Source organism: Phasianus colchicus, chromosome 25 (assembly GCF_987193195.1).
Source record: "Phasianus colchicus chromosome 25, bPhaCol1.hap1.1, whole genome shotgun sequence".
NCBI lineage: Eukaryota > Metazoa > Chordata > Aves > Galliformes > Phasianidae > Phasianus > Phasianus colchicus.
In genome coordinates this window covers 2,095,527-2,120,894 of record NC_143460.1, presented here as the reverse complement: position 1 = coordinate 2,120,894, position 25,368 = coordinate 2,095,527, and the positions used below count along the sequence as shown (strand labels likewise).

General features: G+C 44.9%; 1 protein-coding gene across 6 annotated transcripts; it reads right to left on the bottom strand.

Annotated features, from left to right (window-relative positions):
* On the bottom strand, nt 1–25,363 carry FANCE (FA complementation group E). 6 transcript variants are annotated; one of them, XM_090124722.1, is made up of 15 exons: nt 24,517–25,363; nt 23,646–24,258; nt 23,215–23,259; nt 22,905–22,964; nt 22,687–22,830; nt 22,479–22,602; nt 21,779–21,854; nt 21,633–21,699; nt 21,436–21,561; nt 21,266–21,354; nt 20,137–21,189; nt 14,944–15,034; nt 10,387–10,446; nt 10,073–10,257; nt 1–2,478 (listed from the first exon to the last, which is right to left on the bottom strand). In XM_090124722.1, the coding sequence occupies exons 1-11, from the start codon at nt 24,729–24,731 to the stop codon at nt 21,186–21,188; spliced, it is 1,563 nt and encodes a 520-aa protein (XP_089980848.1). In that variant the 5' UTR covers nt 24,732–25,363; the 3' UTR covers nt 1–2,478; nt 10,073–10,257; nt 10,387–10,446; nt 14,944–15,034; nt 20,137–21,185. The 6 variants fall into 6 exon arrangements, with proteins under 6 accessions (XP_089980848.1, XP_089980849.1, XP_089980844.1 ...); XM_090124723.1 differs by lacking the exon at nt 1–2,478 and having other exon boundaries at nt 5,950–10,257; nt 20,137–20,295; nt 20,511–21,189; XM_090124721.1 differs by lacking the exon at nt 1–2,478 and adding an exon at nt 5,953–8,369.
* Between the last annotated feature and the right edge of the window lie 5 nt (nt 25,364–25,368).

The following is a 25,368-nucleotide window of genomic DNA, read 5'->3' as shown; positions in this document are numbered from 1 at the left end:
CTTTCTGATGGGAATATATTAAATAACATTGAACATAAAGGCTCATTGGCAGTGTCAATTGCCAGCTGCAAAAACATACAGTATTAGGATGGGAAACCTACTACGAAGAAGCAGGCACTTGGGAAGAGCACATTAGTAAAAATGCTATTTTTATTTAAAGGTTTGTACAGTCAAAGTTCATCTTTCAGTGTTTTTTAAAGATTAGAATTTCAATGACTTTAAAGCTCTAGGACCACACAGCCCTGGGGCTGCTGTCCTCGCAGGGACTGAATGAGAAGAAATTAATTCGTTGTGTATCAAATCTTATGCATGTTTTGGACTTCATGAGCTACTTTTGTTCTCTCTTTTTTATTTCTGTTTTTGCTTTGTGTTGTTGAACTGCAGAAATAATAATAATAGATAAGTGGCGCCTGCAGATAGTAGTTAAAGATTATTAAAGAAAGTAAGCCACACTGGAAGCCATTACAGAAGGTGAACAGCACAGAGAGATACTCAGATTTTGAATTTTACAAAGCTGACACTGAAGTGAAATGTTCACCACAGCACCATCACAGTCAAAAAGCATCACTTCCCAAAACTGCACCTTGTCCATTTCTGTTGCATTCTATCCATTACGGAGGATGGTTTTGTCTGACATCAAAAACACTTTCATAGCCCTCCTGCTGCGAGAAGGCAGACTCAGACAAGTTGTCTCTTGCTTTCCTTTCTCATGCTGGAAGTTGTGACAGATTCTTCACCTAAACTTGTATTTTCCTTCACCAGCTGCAAAAAAATGGCTTCCAAAGCTCCTCTTTGGTAGAGCCGTGAGGTGGGGCTCTTGCCAGAAGGAGGAATTCTGGTTGTTTATTCTAAGAGCTTTCTGGCATTTATAGAGATGCTAAATTGAAGGCTTTCCAGCACTTACAAAACATGTGTTTTTGTTAGTAATTACAGCTGTTTGTGTGCATTTCTTGGGCTGTGCATTACAGCAGATGCTTTCAGAAGACGATGTTCTTTCTAGGTGCCATCTCAGAGTAAATCAGCATTACAGGAAGCTTTTTAAAGTCAGATGTGGCTCTGTATAGTTTTCCCTCTCAATAGGCAACACCTGATAAATGGTTGCACCCTATTACATGACTTCCAGTCTTTCAAATAAGCTTCCATTAACCCGGGTATCAAAACGGAGGTACCATTTCCTCCTGCTCGTTTCCTCACCTATGACATTCTTAAGAACATTTCTCAGTTTAGCACTGAGTTTATTACAGTGGGAGTGTTTGCAGAGTAAATGAGTGACATGGTGTTTGTCTCAGCTAACAAAAAAGCAGGCAGTGTGTGTCTCATTTAAATTTAATCTTGACCCCAGGACATAAACCTCAATGTCTGTTGCCCCGGCCTGAGTTTGCCTACCCCAGATGACTGTAGATGTTACATGGATAATATTGCATTTAGCATCTTACCACATGTTTTATGTCTTTTTGTGGTACCCTGATAACCTTTTGACTGACATAGAAGTTTTGCTCCAATTTATTTACACTGTTCTGTGCCATCTGCCAAAGGCACAGAGGTCAGCCTGTCTCCATAGCAGTTTATGTTGAGAGCATCGAATCTTGTCTTTTTTTTTTGGTGGAGGAAGCACTACAAAGAAGCACTGCTTAATCCTTAGAGATGACTTACTTTATAGATCTGACCTTATTCTTTTCCCTCTTCCCTACCCTTCCCAGATGCTTCATTTGCTCACATTAACAAGTCGGTTACACACTGGTGAAAAGACTGGTTCTAGCATGGATTGGTTCACACATATGAAACTTAGTGCCTGCTCAAAGGCCTGCCAAGTGGACTTTGGATGCTAAGGATATTTGCTATATAGGCAGAACTACACAAAATATTGCAGTTTTCAGACTTCAGGGCCCAGTTCTACTTCAGGGAGATGGATGGCATGACTGTCTTTGGACTCCATGGCAGGCAGGTAGGCTTCCAGATCACTGCAAGGTAATCTCCAGGAATTTACCACAGCTTGTACTTATTATTGTTTCTTACATTGACTGACAACAGTGGTGTAAACTGGCATAATGAGAAAAGAAATGATAACATTCAATCTTTTGGGGCTGTTTCTGTCCCAGAACATTTCTCATGGTAGAAAGAGCAAGTGTTTAGAATGTGGTGCGTCTGCTTCACCAAGAGAAACAAAAAAAGAGTTGTTTTAGCAAGCTTTAGCTAGAGGCTGAGTTTCTGGCATCTTGGAAGAGAATGGGAAGTAAATCCTGTACAGCTGGGAAAAGATTCAGTGTGAGCTTCTGTGTGAGAAGGATTTGTACTGCAAAGGAAAAAGAGCTTCTGTCCTTTATCTTTTGTGCTTGTGGTTGCAGTTATTCCATTAATTTGATGATGTAAATGTTAAGCACATGGCGAAGATGACTTCAGAAGTCTGACCTTTCAATTCTCTTATTTCCCTTCCTTCAGCTGAATGGGGGGAGGTAGTTATGGAATTGACAACAGACCCTGAGAGGAGCAGATCAGAATAAGGTGATAGTACACAAATGTCAGACTTCAACAAATTAATCAACAAATTAATCCCAGGATGGTCACCCAGATGTGTTTGTAACAGATAATCTAAATACAAACATAACGTTCTAATCTCTGCCATGGTGACTCATTAACAGATGCTAAATGGATCCACATTAACCTTAAGGCAAAACATCAGCATCTGTTGCATAAACGTTTAAGACAATATGTTTAACACAATATTTTGAAGGATTACTTTTTTTTTTCTTTTTTTTTTTTTACAATTACAACCACATTTCACAACACTCAACTGTCCTTTGAAATACCTAAAAGAACAGGAAGCAGTGTACAACATGGAACAACTAAGTAAGTTAAGGACAATAAAACTGGTGTGCAGCATTCTGTGGTTTCCTTTGGATGCTGTATTTGGTAAAAGAGAAATCTTTGATGGGAGTATACCTTTGGTTCTTCAAATGTTATTAAATTGAAATACAGACATAGAATCATAGGATGGCTTGGGTTAGAAGGGACCCCAAGGATCATCAAGTTCCAGCCCCCCTGCTACAGGCAGGGCCACCAACCTCCAGATCTGGTCCTAGCCCAGGCTGTGCAAACAAAGTATAGAATGGCATTTTCCTTCTGCTAAATTAAGCTGCAGTGTAAGGGATCACCTGGTACAACTTTTGACAGACTGGTGTATTTTAGATATAGAATCGTGGAATGGTTTAGGTTGAAGTGGACCTTAAATCCATATTGCATTAGCAAATTATTTCCCAGATGGGAACGAATCCCATATAGCCCTTAAAGCAGCGTAAGCTGATCCATCTCAGTAACATTTATTTTCTGATAGTGTCATTGTTTCACTTTTATTGATTGTTTTCAAATTTTAGGCTTTAATTATGGCAGGATGGTTAATCTGTAGGCTCAGAGGGTTAATGCCTGATAAGAAATTCTTCAAACAAGGTGAAAGAAACCCAAATTTCAGCTGGGGCGAGGCAGGGGACAGGGAAGATAAGGCATGACTGAACAACACAGAACAGAAATTGAGTGCTAATTCAAATACCAAACAAAACCATGGCAGAAAGTTCTCAGACAGACTCCCAGAGGACATAACTGCCAAATAAGTACTAAGGAATCTTGGGCATAAAGAGGTCCTATAAAAATTGGATCCTGCTGAAAATATCACCTCCCACCCAATCCAAATAATAGGGGGCATTCTAATACGGTCTTTTATATTCAAAATATTTTACATAAAGAGCTAGATTCAAAGTCTAGAAAGATCAGAGAGCAGAGTCTGGATGCCGTATTTAAAACAGCGACGTGGATAAAACTCTGTGCATCACCTGTGCCATCAGCTGTAATCTTAACCCTTTTGTTTTAAAATTAATTAAGTCTCTAGGAACAGAGATGCAGCAGTCTTGGAAGGGCTCAGCTGTTCAGTACGTACAGCCGTGAGGCTCTGAAATGAAATGGTTGTTACAGCAATGAATCCCATAAGGCTCCTTAAAGACTTGGGAAAAAAATCCAATTCCCAATGAGCTTTCAGGGACACACAAACTTCATTTTCACTTTTTTTTTTTTTTTTTCTTCTAGTTCCAGGAGACTTTCAGGTAAATTTCATTTGTCCTTAGTGTGATGTCTCCATGACCTGAACTTACTCTGGTGACAAGTAATCTTCAACTGCATATCTATAAATAAGTACTGCTACTGTATAACCCATGACTGTATACAGTAGTGCATGTTGGTCTTGCTAAACCATTTAATTATGAGGTTCTACAAGTGATGTAACTATGATAACTTCAGCACATCCTGCTTGACCAAACTTCCACGTTCTACATCTCTTCTGCGTAATTGAATTATAGGACTGCAGTATAGTGAGGCTGTCCAACAATGAAAGCATTTAGTATTGCAGACAGAGCTACAGAGCAGGGAAGAAACTATCCTGTTATCTTGTTTGCTTGGAGTAAGTCATTATGGGTTTTTTTTTCAGTCTGAAGTTACTTCAAAATCATTCAAAAATCACAGCCACATATTTCAGAAAGCACAGTTCAGTACTGAAAGGACTGTCATGATATGTGAAAGCAGACGTCCCTGTACACTGCAGGGATGGGTTTAGAAGGTGGGCAGCAAGACATGAAAAGAGGAGAGTCTGACTAGAATTGTTTTGGGTCATGAGAAACATAGCAAAGGTAATGCTGGTGTGCTTTCTACACCAGGACAAGTAGGGGACAACAAAAGCTGCTCTCAGAGCAAAGAGAAGATGGCTGTTTCCCTTGTGACAGACAGCTCAGCACTGAACTTCTTGCTGCAGAATGTCACAGGCATGGAAAGTTTGCAGGAGTTCAAGGGAGAACACATTCCTGGAAAGGAAATCCTGAGAGGACTGCTGCTGTCTTCTGATTTCAGAAATTCCTAAAATGCGAGTTTCTGAAGAGTGAGATAATGTTGTGGAGCCCGTTCATATGATGTGTGTCCTAATCTTATGCATTTCCATGCTTATCCTTTAGTTATTGTTATAGGAAATGAGATATTTAGCTAAGCAGATGTTTGGTATGATTCACCACTTATGTTAAGGCAGTTTGTATTGGATGGAGGTTCAATATTTGCTACATTTACTCGCCACAGTGTAAACTGGAATTTATTACAGAAGGAGATCATAGAATCACAGAATTGATCAGGTTCAAAAAGACCTTAAAGATCATCAAGTCCAACCACAACCTGACCATCCTACCCTAACTCTAACAACAGCTAAATCGTGTCCCTGAGCACCACATCCAGATGGATTTTAAACACATCCAGGGATGCTGACTTCACCATCTCACTGTGCAGCCATTCCAGTGCTTAACAACCCTTTCTATAAAGAAGTTTCTCCTGATATCAATTCAGTTATGGGGATTCAGTTATGGAATTTGTAACTTCTACATTGAAGGAAACAGCTGAAAGTGAACCATTTCTTACTATTCCAATATTTTGCCTTTCAGCTCCAAGGGCAACGCAGAGGAGGAATGCCTTGTGTTGCTTATTTACATCAGGCTCTTAAACCATCCATTCATGGACATTCAGGGCACCAGCACCTATAGCTGGTGAACAGAGAGCAGCTGGTTATGTGAGATACCTACAGCTGTCACTGCAAGCACAGAAAAAGAGTAAAAGGGTATAGAAAAATAGTAGCTTCAAGGAAAAGTATTGACTTGCCCCAGCCCCAAGCAGGCTTTTCCTTTGTGCTCAGAAGGCATTTTGTGACCAGCCTTTCCCTTCCTGTGCTCAACACATCAGCAGGAAGCAGTTTTACAGCAAATACAGGAGATGCTCACAGCATGGAAGCAGCAACTGTGCTGCTGAAAGAACATTAGCATGAATTACAAGGAGTTGCCAAAATGGGATGTTTACTAGGGTTAACTTTAAAAAGGCCTAGGGAATAAAAAGAAACAAATTAATAAATAAAAGTACGTTGCACCAGGTTATTTTTTTTTAAATCTGATTTTTAGTTTATTTGAATTTTCTCCATATTAAGTCATAGAATCATAGAATTGATCTGGTTGGAAAAGACCTTAAAAGACCTTTCACCGACCCTGGAGGTGTTCAAGGAATGTTTGGATTTTGTGTTGAGGGACGTGGTTTAGTGAGTACTATTGGTGATAGGTGGATGGTTGGAATGGATGATCCTGAAGGTCTTTTCCAACCTTGCTGATTCTGTGATTCTGTGATCAAGTCCAACCACAACCTGACCATCCTACCCCAACTCCAACAACCCTCCGCTAAATCACGTCCCTGAGCACCACATCCAGAGGTTTTTCAACACATCCAGGGATGGTGACTCAACCACCTCCCTGTGCAGCCCATTCCAGTGCTTAACAACCCTTTCTGTAAAGAAGTTTTTCCTGATATCCAACCTAAACCTCCCCTGGCACAACCTGAGGCCATTTCCCCTCGTCCTGTCACCAGTGAGAAGCGACCAGCCCTGTTCTGCTGCAATCACCTTTCAGGTATTTGAGGTATTTATCAACTGCACCCTGTTCTGTGGTGATCCACAATTAGGAAAAAAAAAAACACCAAAAAATCAAAAAACCAAACCACAAGACTAACAAGGATTTGTTTCCAAGAAGCAATACATATTATATTACATTATATTAAACATAAGACCAAAAATTTTTGGAGAAGATAATAATGATTCCATTCATGAAATGCCATGCACAGCTGAATGAATGCTTTTATTTATCATAGGGGCCAGAGTGTCTTCAAGATTTGATAAGTGCTGATGTTAAGCAGTTCAAACATGCTTGCACATCTGCAGTATTGATGCGTGCATCACCTGCACAGTGTTTGGCACTCTTCTATACCATGCAGTACAGACAGAACACCCAGACCTACAGTAAAGGCTGAGACTCTGCTGATGAGGTAGTTTGGACATTTACACTCTGCTGTGGGAAATCCTTACCAAGCCACATACATTCTTTTAACTGGCTTTCCTTTTTGGTTTCCATGCCTCAGTGGACTGATGAGTGGCTTGATGGAAGAAAAATTGTCCCTGGAGAAGATTTCTAATTTTGCTCCCTTGGTGAGCAGAAACTTTTAAAGAGCAGGCTGCAGGCTGACACTGGTGGAGGAGGGCTGGGAAAGGTCAGAGACCCCTGAATCATAGCTTTGTTTTCAGCAGCTCCGCTGGTAAAGCCCCATAGACATTCTCCAAGGCTCTCTGTTTGAGAGACAGCTCATTTCCCCTCCTAGATTTATAAGACTGTTTAAAACTGTGACATCTTTAGGGCCCTTGAGGCCAGCATCTAGGGATGAAGCTGGGAAAACTGCAAGCATAGAAATTAAATACATTTCTATAAAGGCATTGCCAGTTTTCTTCCACTAAGACTCTTGTAATCAAGATGCTCCTCCTTTGCTACAACACAAGCATGAGCAGTTTGCACTGCAGGGCAAAATCCTTCAAACTCTGTTTCTCTAAGCTCCAAAACATTCAATTTTTACTATCTGTCCTTAAAATAATTGGTTTTTTTTTCACTTAAGTGACACTTCCTGTATCTCTCATACAAAAGTTGCAAATTAGCTGTCCTGCTACAGAAGTGAATGTTATAGATAGCAGCAGATTTATTCTTCTATCTTGTTTTGTAAATAAGTTTAAAATGGATTTCTTGAAAATCAAAACTTTCACAGCAATGTTTTTTGTATTAAATTGTGGAGTTTAAACAATTTTTTTTTAATTACTGTTCTAACAATTTTAGGAGTTTTTTTGTTTTTTTTTTTTCAAATGAAGCATTTCATTCTAAAGCAGAAAATCTGTCATGGAAGTATCATCATCTATTTGTATATTTGTATACTCTTTATAAAGTCTTCCAGGCTACTAGAATACATTTTCTAGAATGCTGAACTTTGGTTTTCTTTTACAGCAAGGACAGTAGAGTGGAAATATCAGCAACTTGCTAGGAAATAGAAAAATCTTCTATTTTTGTTCCCCTTTCCCTTATGCACCCTCAGCTGGGGTGCCTGCAATCACGCAGGATTCAGGAACCCCAGGAACTCCTTATCTGCAGTGCAAGGTTAAAACACACCACATTTACCTTAATGTTCCAGTGGGTTGGGTTGCTTTTATTTTGCAAAAATGTGGAAATAGATGGAATAAGCAACGGGATAGAGGTCACGTACCCAGTGCTACCAGAAACAAAAAAGTTCTTACCACGTTCCACATTGACACCTGCCTTTTCCTCCTGAAAGGTTGATGGTATTCAGCATTTGTGTGAACAAAACTTGATGATCACATCTATATCTCTTGGCTGCTGGTGTGACAAACAGTAACACGTGGATGTCCTTGCAGATGGCGATTACCTTTTGCAGTCTTAGCAATGGCAGTAAAATATGCCTTCCTTGGCCATTAGTCTTAGCTTAAAGCAGGAAAAGGAAAGATAAGTGCATCTGAATGACAAAAATTCTTAGTTTATCTTCTTCAGACTTGACAGAAGTCTTACTTGGCACTTGCAAGGCATGTATCGTAAATAAATGGTTTATTTTTCATATACATATTTAAGTGCTAAGTCACACTGCTTTTCTTAACGCATCGTATCACACTGTATTATTCCTCCTAATATTGTGGGTCTGTTGAAATCTGAGCTCAGGCCTTGTTTCAGAGGATTTCTTTTTTCACTTCCTGCTCACACAGTTCATCATGTGAGTGAAGTTTTTTCCATATCTCGACTGTTTCCTAGAAATAGTTCCTTTCCTTTGTACCATATTAGTACTGGCACACCAGTCAGACAGATGGATTCTATCTGCTTTCATCTGTGATGAAATTAGTACCGAGTTCTTCATCTAAACCACTTCAGCATGCAATGTAATTCTTTTATATCTGTATTGATTTATTAATTATAAAGATCAAAGGTATGAGTTAACCAACAAATAATTTTCAGTCCTCCTTGCATCTCAGTGTTTTTATGTACTTGGACTTCAATTGACCAGAAGACCGTAGCTTTGCACTTGGAAATTGTTTGATTTGACAGGTTCTGTATTTGCAACATCAAAATATGTTGCTATGGAAAATGTTACAAGTTCTAATTAAAAATGCAGAGGTCACAAGTTTCCCAGAACCAGTAGGGCGTAGATCTTAGGAAAAAAGAATCACAACATAAAAAATCCAGAGATATGTCAGTCTGCAATTTTCCAGATCCGAAAGGAGTGCAGCAAGTGTTCAGAAAAAATACATGAGACTGGAATTTTGATCAAGTTCCCTTGTACTCATTCATATGCTGTGTGTATACCTTTCCACTGGCACAAATTGCCTTTGGAAATCACGCAGAGCTTTGAAATGTCCTAATACAAATTAGAGGAGAGTTAGTAATTTCATGTAAATTAGTAGAGAGAGAAAGTAGACCTGCCTGGTCGTTCTTTCAAATCAAATGCCAGCATTGAAACACCCTCCATGTAATATCCAAGCATTTCACCATCTACATGCATTCATTGCTTCCTTTGAAGGTTTGTCCACGTTCACTTATGACTCATTGATTTTCTTTCCCTTCAATACCTCTTTATTTGTTTAACTGTTTCTACATTCCCTCTTTATACGTTTTTCTTTGTAAACAATCCTTGTGTCTTTCTGTTCCTTTTGCTCCAGTTCAGCCAAACCACAAGAACCAATGGTACAAGTGCAGGCCTGAGGCAGTAATATCTGAGCTGGAACATCTGTAAGATGTACCCAAGATGTATTCCAATCAGAACCTAAGAGTACCTCAGCTGCAATGAATTCACCCATGCTCAGTGCCATGCTGTTAGGAACACACCTGTTTTGGAGATTTCGGCCTTGCACAACACAAGACTTTTCCATTTTCACTCAAAATACATTCTGTTTCTTATCTTTTTATGGTGTTGGAACACGCAATGCTTTCTTTTTTCTTTCTTCTTTTTATTGTTTTTCCAAAGCAGCGACGTGTCATTACTACAGCACAGGACCAAGTCAGCTTCAGTTTCCTCTTGGGACAGAATCCTTCTGTGCTATGCAGGTTGGAAGCTTGCAATCCGATGGGTCCTCAAACCCACCTTTTGAGTTTCCTCACCCAGACGCTTTTCTAGATAATAAAAAATAAATATCACTTACCTGAGTTTGCCAAAATACAAATGCAGGTGAGCACTGTACCACATTCTGTGCTGGGATGCAGCTGAGCAGCAGCAGGTCTCGTTGTGTTACACCTTCATCTTCTTGTATCAGCCAGCACTCAGGCTGAGATTCACATGGCCCACAGAGAATCATCCTCTTGACAGAAGTGCAATCAGAAGTGCTCCCTGTGGGTAAGCAGACAATTGTTTTTATGTACATTTTGTTAAACCATATGTGAATTTTGCATAAGATTTCAGTTATCTGCCGAAGATCTCACAAAAGGTACAGCATGAGGCTTCATGAGATGGACTCACCACAGTGTACGTACACGTCATCTTTTTTTCTTTTCCTTTTCAACGATCTTTTTGGCGTTTCTGCAAGAATTCAATACTTGGTTTGTTGCCAGAGTTAACATGTGGGTGACTAACATGGCTGTGGCCTCAGGCCACAACCCTTAAACTGGGAAGATAGAAGGTCAAGTGGAATACAAGAGCATGAAATGGACTTTGTTGTTAGTATAGGCATTTTTTTCATAACTGCACAAACTGGCATTGGGATGATGAATTTCAAAGCCTTTCTGCTTCATTTTAGTATAATAGAAAATACCATAATTGACAAATCAACAGTAGATCCCCTTCCCCTTCCCCCAGCACTACTTTTTTGGTTTTAAACTACCATGGCTAATTAGGACAAGGACTGGATGCCTTCATGAACTCTTACAAATGCCGATCTATAGTTTTATGAAAGTAGGAAATGTCATTCATCTGTATTTAATTAAACTTTTTAAAGTCTATGAACAGAGCTCATTACCACGAAAAATTCTAGGCAGCTGCCTTAAAGCAGTTTCTACAGTTACTTCCTTCTTTCTCTGTTAATAAGGAAAGAATTTCTCAGATAGCTACAGGATAAATTTGGGATCAAGATCCAAATTATTTTGTTTTTTTATTGAACTGAAGCACTGCCAGATCTTAACTTCCTTATTCTAAGAGGAGAGACTGGATTCAGATGGCAGTTTAGAGGGCAGCCATGCTCCTTAGAAGGTGCAAACCTTCTGCCTTACTTATTTCTGCATTGATAATTTATTTGATTCTTGTTAAAATGTAGACTAATTAGGCTAATCATTTAAAATTTCCTCCTGCTTAGTATGCTATTAGAGACTTTAAATAATACTTTCCTCCTTTTTGTGTGCAGATAGTACAGGTCTGTTTTCTATCATACAGCAACAGAAAGCACGCTACAGTCATTTTACATGAGCTTAGTATTTCCATTTTCCTATGCTAATTGTGGACATGCTTTTATTGCTGCCTGCCTTTCCTCTTCATTGATGCTTTTAAAAATAAGACACACACTGTGAAAAGTCGTTGTCTTTAAGGGACATATTACATTATACCAGCCACTATGAAGAATTAACTCTATCCCAGCCCAAACCAGAACAGTTGCAGTGCTTCCTAGGAGAATCAGTGCCAGCTCTCATGCACCACATATACTGAGAGTTGTTGTTTCTTATGCAACAGCTAGAAAAACGTCTGGGGCTTTGCCTAGAAGTTGACAGGCAAATTTAAATAGTCCCTGTAAATATTTTGGATGTAGAAATTGAAACCAAATGGAAGTTTACTTACTATGTTTGCTATATAAAGGAAGTTGCTTGCTATGTGTGCTATAAAATACAAGTTTCTTGGAAGGCTCAGCAGTGAGCTCACATCTACCCATTATGCACATGCACACGCAAATGTGACAACAATTTGGGCACAATAATCAGTGTTTCCTGCACCATGACTCAGTATCCTTTTGAACAGCTTAGTTCTTGCTCTTTCAGGTTTTAGTCGTACTTTAGTTCACAACAAAGGGCAAAGTTCTTGATGAATCAAAATGAGGGCCTCTCTGTTTGGACACTGTAACCAACAGGCATAGTTAATCACCAGGTGACAAACAGTTTTATGTACAGAACCATTTGGATCAGTATCTTCCAAATGTTCATCCCAGTTGTCACAAAGAAAGAAAAACGGTGTTGTCTTTTGCTGTCTGACACCTGGCTGCCTTTTGTCTTTGTTTTGAGTCACCCACTGATTTCCAGCAGGGAATCATCAGGCTGATGAAACTGTACAAGAGTCACTTTTGTACTCTAGAACATAGAACTCAACCTGTTTAGATAGCAACAAATAATTTGTACAAAGCAAAAGTCCTAATGCATGGTAAGATAGCGTTTATTTTCTTCAGAAATTGAAATAAATTTGAATTTAGCATCAATTTTCATCCCCTTATAAGAAGATTCTTTGCTTTCTTACTTCTTAGGCACATGGGCTATTTTAATTTCATTAACAAAAGTGACATTTTTCTAGCTCTGTGTCTAAACTGACTAATCCAAATTCTGAATCTTGAGGGGGGTGGAGATCAAGAATAATTTCAAACTAGAGTTGGAAGTCGTACAACACAGCAGTCAGAATCTTCCTGTTTGAGTTCAGGGTTTTAGTTTGGTCAGTCAGAGGAACTGTGTGTGTAATTACTCACGATTACCAAGGGCTCCAATACTTCAGAAAGTTATTCTGGATAGTTTTCTTCTATCTGACATGGATGGAGCTTCTTTAGAATAGAGCTAGCATTAGGTAATTAACTAATAGCTGATCTCATGCTTTGGTAATAAGGAACTAGATTATTAAACATGGGCAGGTAGATTGAAGATGGAGAGAAGTTTGTTTAGCTTCATCATTACGACTGGTGCTGGCTGTGACCAAATTAATATAACATCTTTCCCACTGTTAAGAATTTATGTTACAAATCTTTAAAACACAGTCTGTCATGTTCTCTTTAAAATAAAGAAAAAAAAACAGATTTTTTTTTAAATAACTGTACAGTCTGGATACATTTTCCATTTTTCAGATAGCATGCATGTCCCATGAAGTCAAGCTACAGATAGCACTGATCCTTTTCTAAATGATAGGTTTTGGATATTTGTTTTTCCTCATATGTCCTGCTCTTGAACACTGCATGCAGTAATACTGGGCAGACCATCTTAACAGCAAAACTTCAGAACAACTAATTTGTATTATGGTCAGAGGCATAAGAAAGAGACTGTTAAGTCAGTGAACATGGAGAAGATTAAGTGGGGAACAATTATTTCTCTTACTTTTGCAACGCAAGGGATGCAAGCTCCCATCTAAATCAACTGGTAGATGATTAAAACAAGGAAATGGAAGTATAAAATGTATTTCACTGACAGAGGGTACTGCGAAAAAAGTAACAGCTGAGACAAAGAAGGGTTAGGACAGTTCTTGGTGTATTAGGATAGTGTATGTGCTCACAAAAAAGCTCCATGGTTTTGTGACTGCCTTATTCTCTGCAAGCTGTGCTGCCCATTCATGCCAGAGAAGAATTCAGTCCAGTGTTGGTGTGGTTTTGGTTGTATTTTTCCACATAACATGAAGCAGAATGAGATGAGTGAGCTCTTCCTCCTGTTACTATCAACTTCATAACAGAAAACTATATAAATCTTTTACATAGCTGGTCAAACAACTGCTAACTGTTGGAGTCCCCCAAAATCTCTGCACCCACTTTGACAAATTGTGCTCCTTCATCTGACTCTGAAATAGCAACTTAGAAGAGATGCAGCACTTTCTAATTTAAGGTCCTTCATTTTCAGTTTGGCCATATGATGTGTCGTCTCACCAGACTGTGGTGGGACAGCTGGTTTGCAGTGAACTCGAAGATAAAGATAATTACAGCAGTCTGCAATTTGTCCAATTCACTTTCTCTAATTTCCTGTTTGCTGGTGCTCAAAACAACAAGTGCATTCCGTCATGAAAGGAATGAGCCTACTGACAGGGAATGAGATGGAGTGGAGAGCAGCTGTGCTGCTGTTACAAACAAACTTTGTTCCAAAAACTCATAGCATTGATTATACATATCAGAGCAGTGATACCACGTGCAAGATAAAAAAAAAAAAAGAGAAGAGCAGCTCCCTACTTCCATAAACTAAGGATGCAACAGAACATGTTCCTCTGGTGCTTTGGATTCTCTCATTCAGGCTCTCAAACTGTAGCCTTAGGGATGCTTAGCAAAAGGGAGCTTGTACAAAGTAGGCAGGTTTTCACCTTCTTTCCAAAAACACTGAGTTTGAAGTTCAAAATCAAATAACTTTTTATTTATTAGCAACATACAGTGAGCCAGTGTTTAAAAATGGCATCTGGCTGTAGTCACTGCCTATGCCCCAAACCATATTTTCAGCTGACAGTGAGACATGATGCTCATTGATGGTAGGTGACCCATTTTTCTCTGTGCATTCAGTTTGACTTTCTCTCCTTCATGCTGATTCAGCCATCTGGTAACTGTATTACAGTGAGTTTCCTGATGTGAGATGTACGTACCCAGGAGCAGGGGAGATTGCTATGACTCTTTGGAAGTTTCAGACTGATCATGGAGTGCCAATTGCTTGTTTTTCCTTCACACTTAGCAGCACTGTCCGTGCTGCCAAATCAAAGTGAAGTTAGGGCAGCTTCTTCTGCAGGTACACTTGTTTTTAATCACTGTTTCTACCGTACTCAGGTCAAGGGACTCAAAGTGAAAAGGAAATGATCACAGGAAAACAGAGGTAAGATATTAAGTTATTTAATATCTCAACATTTACCCCAGTGCAGGATCTGTTTATTCCTGTGTCACTTCTGCATTTAAAAACAAATAAATAACACTTAGCACAGTGCATGATAATGAAAATAGAGCATGAAGAAGCATGATGCTTAGATGTCCTTTTCTACAAGTGAATGAAGGAAAAGACAATTCTAGCTACAGAGGTCTTTCAGAAGTATCTAATTAGCCAAAGTCTAATTGAATAGCTTGTACCCATGCTCTGTAAGCAAAACGTGCAGCAAACAACTCACTCTTCTCCCTTGATCCATGTAGTCCAGTCTTGTCTCCTCTCATCTAAGACACCTCTTTCTCACATTTCTTCCACACTCCAATAAAAAGCATCTGAAATGTAAAGAAACGTCAAGAAAGATTTTATATCAGGTTTGGTTTGCTCTGAAACTCTCTTTCATGCAAGGGAGAACACAAAAAATACCACTGGCAATGCACTTGACAATAATGTGGCAAGAAGCCTTACATTTGCTTGTAGTGCTGCAGAATGCAGCAAACCCTTTAAAAACAATAATGCAATAGGAATGTAAGCAGAGACCTTCAGATACCTGTGTCATCAGAGATGGGAGAACTGAAGAAGCTTCCTAAGACACATTCATCCTGATCACTTTGCCTCGGGCTCACTGAATCACAAGTTAATTTATGAAGGCTTTTTTTTTTTTTTTTTTTTTTTTCCATGTCAGAACCACCTTTTGTAATTAATTCTAGATGTAACTCTGGAAATATTCAGAAGCAGAAACGTGGCCTATTGACAAACAGCTCTCATTTTCCATTGAAAGCTGTGATGATCTGGAGAATCAATCTTACACAGTATCTAGCCTAATTAATTTTATGATGTGGATTCTGTTGACTGAGAGCCATGTCACAGCTGGTTTGGAGCAGAAAGAAGTGGTTAACTTAGAACTATTAATTCTATAGTTGGGAGAACTGTTCTGTACCAATCTCACCAGAGCTTTGCATGGAAAACCTCCTCAGTGCAGAACAGTGAAATGAAGCTGTCAACGCTGACCTTTAGGAACTAAAAAACTGCTGTGCCTCACAGTGCCTCGAGAGTGTTTCTTATGATGGACACTTGGATGCAGCCAGTGGCATCTGGATGCGTCACAACTGTGTATTTAATTTGTAATTACTGACAGAGCAGCTACTTCAGATTGGCACAGACATTTGTGTATAGCCTGCGGAAAAGTTACTATGGGCAGCGTTCAGAAAAGTGTTCTTACACTGCTATTCAATGAGACTTGCATGCCTGCAAAATGTCATATTATCTTCCTGATTCCTTTTTGCCTTCTGTCATGAATGAGGCACTCTCCCCATGAGCCTCAATGAAGGCTTTGTTTTTGTCTTCAACACTCGGAACAAACTCTCTGGCCAGCAGAATGAAAATCGCCAACACAAAGGATATTTTTCTTCTCTAACTGCCGTAAGACTGGGAATATTGCTTGCTGTCAGACTGAGCTGAGAGCCTATTGAAAAAGACTGGATAAACTGACAAGCTTTTTCTCTGTAGGCCCTGAAGTGTGTGTCCCACCAACAGTGCTTTTGAAAGGATTGTTTGGATGCTGAGTGCCAGATCTGAGGCCTTATCTCTTGGAAACTGAGCTCTGTCAGGGAAGAGGACCACCTTAACGTTGTCACATTTAGCATTATAGCCATCACACGGATATCCTATATGGGATTACATGTTTGGAGATCAAGAAGCCCTAACAGGGAAGTGCTCAACTCCCTGTCCCTGGTATTCAGACTCAGCAGAAAAACACACAAGGCGGTGCTATGGGGGCTCCCTGCAAACGTCCCTCAAAAGCAGATTTTAGTAAGAAAACCACATGGATGACTGTTCCTAGAGCCTATACTGATGTGCTGAGACGTCCAACTGTCTGCAGATATGGTCCACACGGATAATAACGACCACTTAAAGAGGTTTCTTCTACTAACTTTGAGGTATTGGGGGTTCAGCCTCAAAAAAGCCTGCGTCTTTTGATGGTAAATAATCAGTCATGACAATCCTGCCTGAAATTAACTTGTGGAGCAATACGTGGTCACCTCACCTAAAGAAAGGTAAAGGCTGTATGATCATTTGATGGCTCTGTTATAAGACGTGGGCACACGTTGCACAGGATTGCATCCAGGCAGGTTTTGGGTGTCCCCAGACGAGGCGCAACCTGTTTCATTGTTCTGTCATCATCACGATACAGAACTGCTCCGCGTTGTTCTAAACGCTCTGCGCCGCAAGCCCGCAAATCTCTATGATATTTGGTCCTCCGGGCGGCAACACGCATGCGCACGGAAGTAGCATCTCTGTCCTCGAACCGCCCTGCGCTACGAGTCCGCCAACGTCTATGGTCTTTGGTCCGCCAGAACGTACAACGCGGGCAGCCTAACACGTAAAACCCGCTCCACTTCACCTCCTAAACCGCCGAGGAACACAAACCTTCCTTCCACAACTGCCGACACTCCTCCCTCACCAGCTCTACGCCCCGCTTTATTTCGCTCCCCATACCAAAACCGAACAGCCTGTAATAGAAGCAGCCACCGCGAAAAAGCCCAACCGCACAACTCGACTTCCCCACAACCACATTATACTCGACAGCCGCCCCAATCGCGGATCCTGATCACCAGCCACATATTCTGCAGGTACGGCGAGAATTACCTAAGCTGTCAGCAGTTCCCACTCGTGTTCCCCATTAACCCCACGCTATTTCTAACACCTGCACCCCTCCGCGTGCCCGAGTGAACCCAGAAACTGGCCAGTTTCACTCCCAGCTACCTCCGCGCGGCCACCGATTGGCTCAGCGCATCGGTAATTTGCATAAAACTGCTCTGCGCCTCGAGTCCGCCAACTTCTATGGTGTTTGAGCCTTCAGGCAGTAAGACGCGCATAGAAAGCCGGAAGTGACTTGTCTAAATTCTAGCTTCTCTGCGCAGAGAAACCACCGCTCTATGGTGACTGATCCTCCGGCAGTACTGCGCATGCGCCAAAGCAAGCGGCACTTGCGTGGATTCACGCTCGCTACTCAGACCGGAGGAGCAGTCAGCCCCTCTGCTCCTATCGCGGCATCCGATTGGCTCAGCGCCGGGGCTGATTGACAGGTGCCCGCCCCAGTTCCGCGCATGCGCACTAGCTCTAAGGAAGCTCCCTGTTGCCTCGTATTGACTTCAATTCAGTACTGCGGGCGCTGCTCTGGGCTGAGGCGCTCAAACTTGGAGCTGAGTGCGACCTGGAAGAACCCTGGGAGTGAATTTAAGTGAATTTGTTGTGGCAGAACAAAAGAGGCATCATTGCTGCAGGAAGGTTTGTATGGTGGATTAAAACATTTTATACAATGCATGTTATGGTGTGCTCGAGTCCACTGGGCTGTCCTTGGAAGCCTCTAGGGCACAATGCGAGACTTCTACAGCGCCAAGTGGACACTGAGGAGCTCTGGGAGTACTCTAGGGTTCCTCAGATTATGCTGGGGGCATTTTGGAGGCATCTAGGGCACCTCAGAACACGTAGAGGAGCTCTGGAAGCACACTAATGTTTCTCCAAGCACATAGGGCGGTTCCTGAGACGCCTGTAGGACGCTCTGAAAAGCATCTAGGGCAGCCTAAAGCACAGTGAGGAGCCCTGCAGAACTCACTGGACACCTCCAGGAATGCTCCTGGAACGCGCGGAGGACCTTTGCTCGGGGCAGCGCCTGCAGTACCCACCGGCGTCCAGCAGGTGGCAGCAGAGAGCCGCTCCGTGGCATTTCCAGCAGCGCCCCGGAACCCAACTTTGCTGTGCGGCTGCTGGTTGCCTAAACAAGTGAGGACAACGTGTGTACACGTTGTTTATCCACTACGTAATGTGGCACAAGATAGTGCTCCCAGAGCTGATTACTGCACTGTAGGGCGCCCTGCAGGCTACCCGTCCTTTTCCTCTCGCCTTTCCCTCGCTTTCCCCACGTGCTCTCCTTGCTTTGCTTTATTATTCCCATTACCTTCCTCTACATTGCCCAGAAATTCCACTTTCTCCATGAATGTCAAATCCTAAAGCACTGCCATTCTATTAGAGTTATCCAATTGGGTTGTATTGCATCACATTTTGCCTTGGATCTCACTCTAGGGCACCAGAGCATAGAAGCAGATTGTAATTGTGGGGTCTGATAGGGGGAAGGCAGTTCTCTTGGTGGGGTCAGCATGGCAGGGCCAGAGCCCTAACCGCAATAACCCCAACCCTAATAGAGCCCCGACCCCAAAAGTAATACTAATCCTAAACCTAACAACCCTGAAGATAGCTGCAATAATATCCCAAAGTAATTCTAACTCTTACCCCTAAACCCAGCACTAAAATTGTCTCTAATATTAATAACATGGCAAAGGCTGGCAAAGCTGAACAGAACCCAAGGGGACTTCAGCAAACCCCAGCATAGAGCAGTGAACCCAAATCCACCTGAAACTATTAGAGAGAAAAGGGAAATCCCCTCCTTACACTGAAAGAGGTAATTCTCTAGAGAAGAGGAAGCAGATAGAGAGCAGCTGTCGTGTGTCCCATAAATCAACAGAACGCTGCCATGTATTGCAGCTAGGAAACACCTAACAATACTTCAGACTGTCAGAACCACCAGGAAAGAAGACAAACAGCTGCCCAGCCTGGCTCTCCCTCATTCCAGGATAAGTTTCTACAAAGCCTGACTGATGCTCTATGGCACTTCCACCTCTTCTCACAGCTCAGGCTGATTTTAAAGCTCCTGGGAGGGTCAGGCAGAGTCAAAACACAGAACCAAGCAGCCTTCCCCCAGCACACCCAGCATCTCCAGGGTTTGCTTCCAGCTTCTCATGGTTTATCTTGCACGTACACCTCACAGGAACCCAGGGTACGTGATAAGCTGCAGCCAACTGCAAAACCACAGCTAACAAGGCTCTTTGCAGAAACCAGCATCATGCTATTTCAGAGTTTCGTTTCTCTGGCTGGCACTTAGCATTAATGAACAAACTCGAAGCAGTAGCATGCTACACATTTGTGTTTTAATTCCTCTTCTCCTTGTGTGGATGTCGGTGCTTATGATTTTTTAAACAGTTGATGAAGTGCTTCATAAACAAAATGCACCATTGCACGCTCCAATGGTGGCTGTCCTCAGAAATCCACCCACACTCATCTTTTCAGTTCTCTGGTCAGAATGTGTCCAGCTCAGATTTCCACTGGGTGTTTTCAAGGGTACAGAAGAGTAATCTGGGCACACTGATGCTATAGCAGCGTTTTCTATTAGTCACAGAATTGCTAAACTTGGAAAAGACCTCTATAAGGACATCAAGTCCAACCATCAACCCATCCCCACCACGCTGCTTATTGCACCCTGAGCACCTCACCAAGGGCAATTATCACTCTTTGCAGTACAGGAGCATGTCACAGAGAGGCTGCTCCATGAAGACAAAAAAAAAATAAGACTGATTCCAATAAATAAAACCAAGTTTACCTCAACCCCATTCCCCTCCTGAACCAACAGGCACCGACGTCCTGCACAGATGACTGAGCTGTGCCAGCTCCTCACTGGTGCTGCCCCTCAAGGAACAGCAACTGGACAAAGTCCCTCAGCACCAAATATGCCAAACGTGTAAAGAACACAGAGCCCGGCCTGGAGGAAGGGAGATTTGTAAATCCCAGCAGATCTGTAGACCCAGCAGTGCCCAGAAATGGGCTGAGCTGTTGGACAGGAAGGCTGATGTGCACAACCACCGTGCCTCAGAAAATATAAACCCAGTACAAAACTGCGATGGCCAACTAAGCCTCAACCACAGCAGCCATGCTGTCCACATCTGCGCTGTTACAAGGTTGGCCGTCAGGTCTCACCTCTGCCTGGACACCAACAGCAGGTCAGGCTATGGGGTCCAGGCAGTGCATCTCACCCAATCCCCACTATCTGTGTGATGGAACTAAATAGCGTATCTCAATTCGTAACCCCAAAGCCACTTCTGGCGTTACAATCGCCTTTACGCCACAACTCCCCTCACAGACGCTGCGTTCTGGCCTACAAGTCCTGCCCCTCCCCAGCCGCCATCTTGGGCGCGGCAGAACCGGAAGGCAAGGGAGGGACGCCATCTTGATTGCTCGGTTTGGCAGGGCGAGAGGCGCCATCTTGAGAGTGGCAGAACATGAATGAGGCAGCCATCTTGAGTGCTTCATTTGGCACAGCGGGAGAGGCCATCTTGAGAGTGGCAGAGTAAGAACCATTATGAGTGTGGCATATTGGGTAGGAGACGCCATCTTGAGTGTGGCAGAACCCTTTCCTCCCCACTCCTCCACTCCTTTCGAGTTTAAACGAGACAAAAGAAGCTGGAAGCTTTTATCTGAGGAAATCATTATTTGCACAGCTCAGAGCAGCTGTGCAGCCACAGCCCAGCTCCCACACACCCACAGCCCTCCCTGGCTTTTATATAGCCACACACTGTGTCCCCATTGTGCAGGTGAGGGACACACAGCCATCCTCCCCTCCATCCATGGAAGCCTCCAACTGCTCCTCACTGCTCACCTGCAGGAGGAGGAAAAGAGGAGAGAAATGAGCGATTTCCCAGGGAAGGGGCAGCCCACCCAGCAGCAGGTCCCACCTGCCCAGCACCGCCTGCATGGATCTCTTCAGGGCTGCATTGCTGCCATCCAGAGCTGCTGCCAGACGGCTGCGGTGGGACGGGCTGAGCTGCAGGGAGAACAGATGTGGAAACTGCAGAACAGGTCGAAGGGAGCCTTTAAGGGTCGGTGGCTGCAAGGCTGCACTCACCTGGCTGCCGTACGTGGTCAGCACGGCTGTCACCAGCTTGGCGTAGCTCAGCGATGTGCCAAAGGCTGCAGCCTGCTGGCACAGAGTGAGCACCAGGAGGTCAAAGAGCTCAGAGGGCAGCGGCTCCTGCAAGAGAGAGGGCAGCACTGCAGGCCTTCAGCCTGGCGCTGCTGGAGCTGCACAAGATGCAGCCTCACCTGCCTGCCCAGCACCGCCAGCACCACCGGCAGCAGCTTCTCGGTCAGAGGGACTGCCAGCACCTGGCTGCAAAACACAGGAGATGTCCATGCTGCTCACACGGCCTCGCTGGCTGCATGCTCTGCAGCTCATCATCATCTCTCACCCCAACACCATTCTCACGTAGTCGGGCTCCAGGCACTCCTCTACGAGGTCACACACCAACTTGGTCTGCTCTGCGCCTGTAGGGGTAAAGCTGAGGCTGCCAAACCCACATGGGTGTGCTGACCCTTCCTGCTGGCCCTCCAACCAAGGGAATGTCCCAGTCAGGACACTCAAAAATCAGGTGGTGCTTCCTTTTGCTGTTTGGAGAGCTCAGCATCCTTCATTCATCTGCAAAAGCTGAACTGCCAACAGCTCCCAGCAGTGGGGGATGCTGCCCTGCTGAGGGTTTAGAATCATTAAAGTTGGAAAAGATCTCTAAGATTAAGTCCAACCATCACTAAACCGTGTCCCCAGATGCCACATCTCTGCATCTGTGCAGAGCAATGCCTCCCTTGGGCAGTTTCAGCACAGCATTAGGAACTGTCAGAAACCCCCAAGTCCATGGAGGGATGGCAGCTCTCCTCCAAGAAGGCTGATACTGGAAGCCAGTGTCACCTCCCTCCCTGCCAATACCAGGCATCCTTACACTCCTCTCCCATTCCAGCTTAACTTGCTCAGATTCTACCAGCACTGTGGTTCCTAATGCACATTTAGGGTGATAAACGCCCTCAAAACAGCACCCCGCAGTCAGGGCTTTCCCACAGTTCTCCCTTCAGCTCCTTCAGCTGCCCCCAGCACCACACACCCCTCCCAGAGCACACCTTGCCCTGGCTCCTGCAGGATGGGAGCCACCAGGACCTGACAGAAGGGTTCTGAGTACTTGGAGCAGAACGAGGTGAGGGCAGCCATGAGGTGGCGGGAGGGGGGCTGTGCAAGGGACAGGACCTATGGGCAGAAAAGGCAGAAGTGAGGATGCAGAGAAGGAAACAGGGCACACTCAGGCTGGAAGAGCTCTGCCAGAGCACTTACTCGTGCGAGGAAGAGCTGCTCAGCCAGAACAGCTGCGCTGGCATAGCTGAGGTCGGGTGTGAGAGCCAGCAACCAGCTGCAGAACTGCACCAAGAGCTGCTCCGGGCACGTGGAGAGCTGGAGGAAGGAGCACAGCCCCTCGAGCTGGGGACAGCAGAAAGGACAAGGCTGTCAGGGGCAGCAGCAGCACCACCAGTTGTGAGGATACCAGTTCTCACCTGGCTTGGAGAGCAGCTGTTGAGGATGTGCAGCTCAGGTGGGATGCTCGGCTCTGTGCGCTGCAGAGGCACACTGTCCTTGGTTAATGCACCAAACAAACCAAACCACAAAATGCTGCTCTAGGGCTTTTCTCCTCCCTACTGCCTCCCAGCCTGATCCACAGGCTGTAGAGGAGGTGACACAGCTGGCCTTTTGTCTCCTGCCAGTCACCCTACAAAACCCATCTCCTCTCCCACTCCTTCTGGAGGCCCTGGGATGAGCCCATTCAGCTCATCTCCACCAAGATAGAAGGCAAAAGCAACCACTTACGTTGACTTCTTGCAGCAGCAGCATTCTCAGCCTTGGTCCATGCATCTAGGGAAAGTGAGGAGAAAGAAGTCAGACTCTGAAAGTTCACCAGCTGAAAGAGGTGAACAAAACCTTCAGGTGGGGAGCTGCTGGCTCAGTTTGCTTCCTGATTTCTAGGAGAAGCACTTTGAGAAGCAGCATCCTCAAGAGTCATAAATCCCAAACTAGAGCCTCTCAGGTGCCCACACCATACACATAGCAGCAGTCTGAAGGCACCCAGGAGACTTTTTCCACAGCAGGGAAGCTGCAGAGTTGTGTCCCCAGGAGACTCAGAATGCTGCAAGAACAGCACCCACCTTGCAACAAGGCAGGAAAGGCTTGGCAAAGGGAGTGCAGAGAGATAGCATGAAAGAGGATTGAAACCCAGAGAAAGCTGAAGCCCTCCCCAGTACCTGGATAAAGGACTGGACCTCCACTGCAACCTCCAGCCCCGAAATCCTCCTGGGCTCCTTGCCTGCATCCTGCTGGGGGCTTTCCAAGGCAGCCCCAGCCGGGCTCTGTGCAGATCCATCACCCGATGTCTTCCCAGGCACCTCTTCTCCCACCCCAGCTGTGCCATCCAGACCTTCCTGCAACTCAAACACCGCATCCTCCAGCAGTGGCCTCTTCCCCTCCCTCTCCTCACTCAGCTCCAGGCTTTCCTCCAGCGCCTTCTTGCGCTTCCCCCCTGGAAGCACAGAATCAGCCGCATCCCCATTCTGTTTGCTGAAGCACCACTTCAGTTTCCTCCTCCCCTCTGCTTTGCTCTGGGCAATTTTCTGGCACAGACACTTGAGCTGCTGCTGGCAGGAAGCTGTCAGGGCAGGGGGAGGTGGGGAGGAACGCTCCTCTCCCCGCAGCAGCAGCACCCCCAGTGCGTGCACCCAGGGGTCTGGCTGGGGCTCCTGCTCTGCAGCATGCAGCAGCTGGTGGAGGCAGTCTGCAGGTACCATCGCTGCTACTGCATGCAGCAGGGAGAAGAGGTTCCTCTGGCACAGGATGGGGAGCAGCAGCAGCCGCGGTTTGCTGGAAAAGGGGAGAAAAAGAAGAGGCTGCATCACTGCAAAGCACTCCACAGCTCTTATGTGCCCTCCTGAGCTGTAAAGAGAGGTGTAGTAGGGGAGGACGTTGGAGAGAACAGCAAACACCTCCAGTAGGTTTTGCAGAAAAGCAGTGGGACCACAGCATTCCACATAGACCACTGCACCGACTGCACAGGAATAGGGAACCTGACGAACCCGACCTCCCACTGAGCCCCGAGTTTCGGGATCGCAGCTGACTCACACAGCCAGGGCTCCGTCCGGCCCGTCCAGCGTGGGCTCCTCCGCACACAGCGCGCCCACAAAGCTCCGCCAGGGGAACGCGTACCCCGGTCCTTCCTGGGCCTGCAGCCGCTGCAGCGCACGGAGAGCAGCCAGCGTGCCAGCGGGACCGGAGGAGAGAGCGTGCAGCAGCAGGCGGCACGGCTTGGCAAGGAGCTGCAGCCAGGGAAGCTCCATCCGCCCGCAGGGAAACAGGAGGCGGAGCAGCGCCTGCAGTGACCCGCTGGATGCTCCCAGAGCCCCGCAGCAGGGCAGGGGGGGGGCACGGTTACGGGGAGGACCCTCAGGAAGGCCGCGTTACCCGGCCGAAGGTCACAGCAGCGCTATGGGGGGCCTCCACACCCCGTCCTCCGGGGGCAGCCGCAGCTCCAGGCGGAACGCGGAGCGCTGCTCCCCTCCCTGCCCATCCGTGCTGGGGAAGACGAGGCGCTCGGAGCCCCGCGGAGCCACGCGCGCCACTTCCGCACCCGGCCCGGCAAAAAACAACAACCAAAAGCGCGCGCTGTATGCAAATGATCCCACGTGCCAAGTGCAAAGGAGCCCTTAAAGGCGAACGCGCCCCGCTCGCGCCGACCCGCTTGGACCGGGGGTCTGAAGGCAGCGTCTGCGCTGTGTTTTATTTCGTTATTCCCAGATTTCGCTAAAAATATTTTAAAACCGCGCCCCAGGGCAGCCCGGCTCCCCATTCCTCTCAGCACTCCGTGCGTTAAAACCTCCCTCCCCATCCCGGTTCCTGCAGAGTCTCCCAGGGGTGCAGAGGGCAACAGGAGGGGCTGAACCCCATCGCCCCACGCTCCCCACCTCATCACCCGGC

Excerpts from the sequence above, each read along its gene's own strand:
- FANCE (XM_090124722.1), bottom strand. The coding sequence starts at position 24,731 with ATGGAGCTTCCCTGGCTGCAGCTCCTTGCCAAGCCGTGCCGCCTGCTG. Across the intron at positions 23,260-23,645 it reads AGGTCCAGTCCTTTATCCAG|ATGCATGGACCAAGGCTGAG; the intron begins GTACTGGGGAGG and ends CACTTTCCCTAG. Across the intron at positions 21,855-22,478 it reads CCTGCAGGAGCCAGGGCAAG|GCGCAGAGCAGACCAAGTTG; the intron begins GTGTGCTCTGGG and ends TTACCCCTACAG.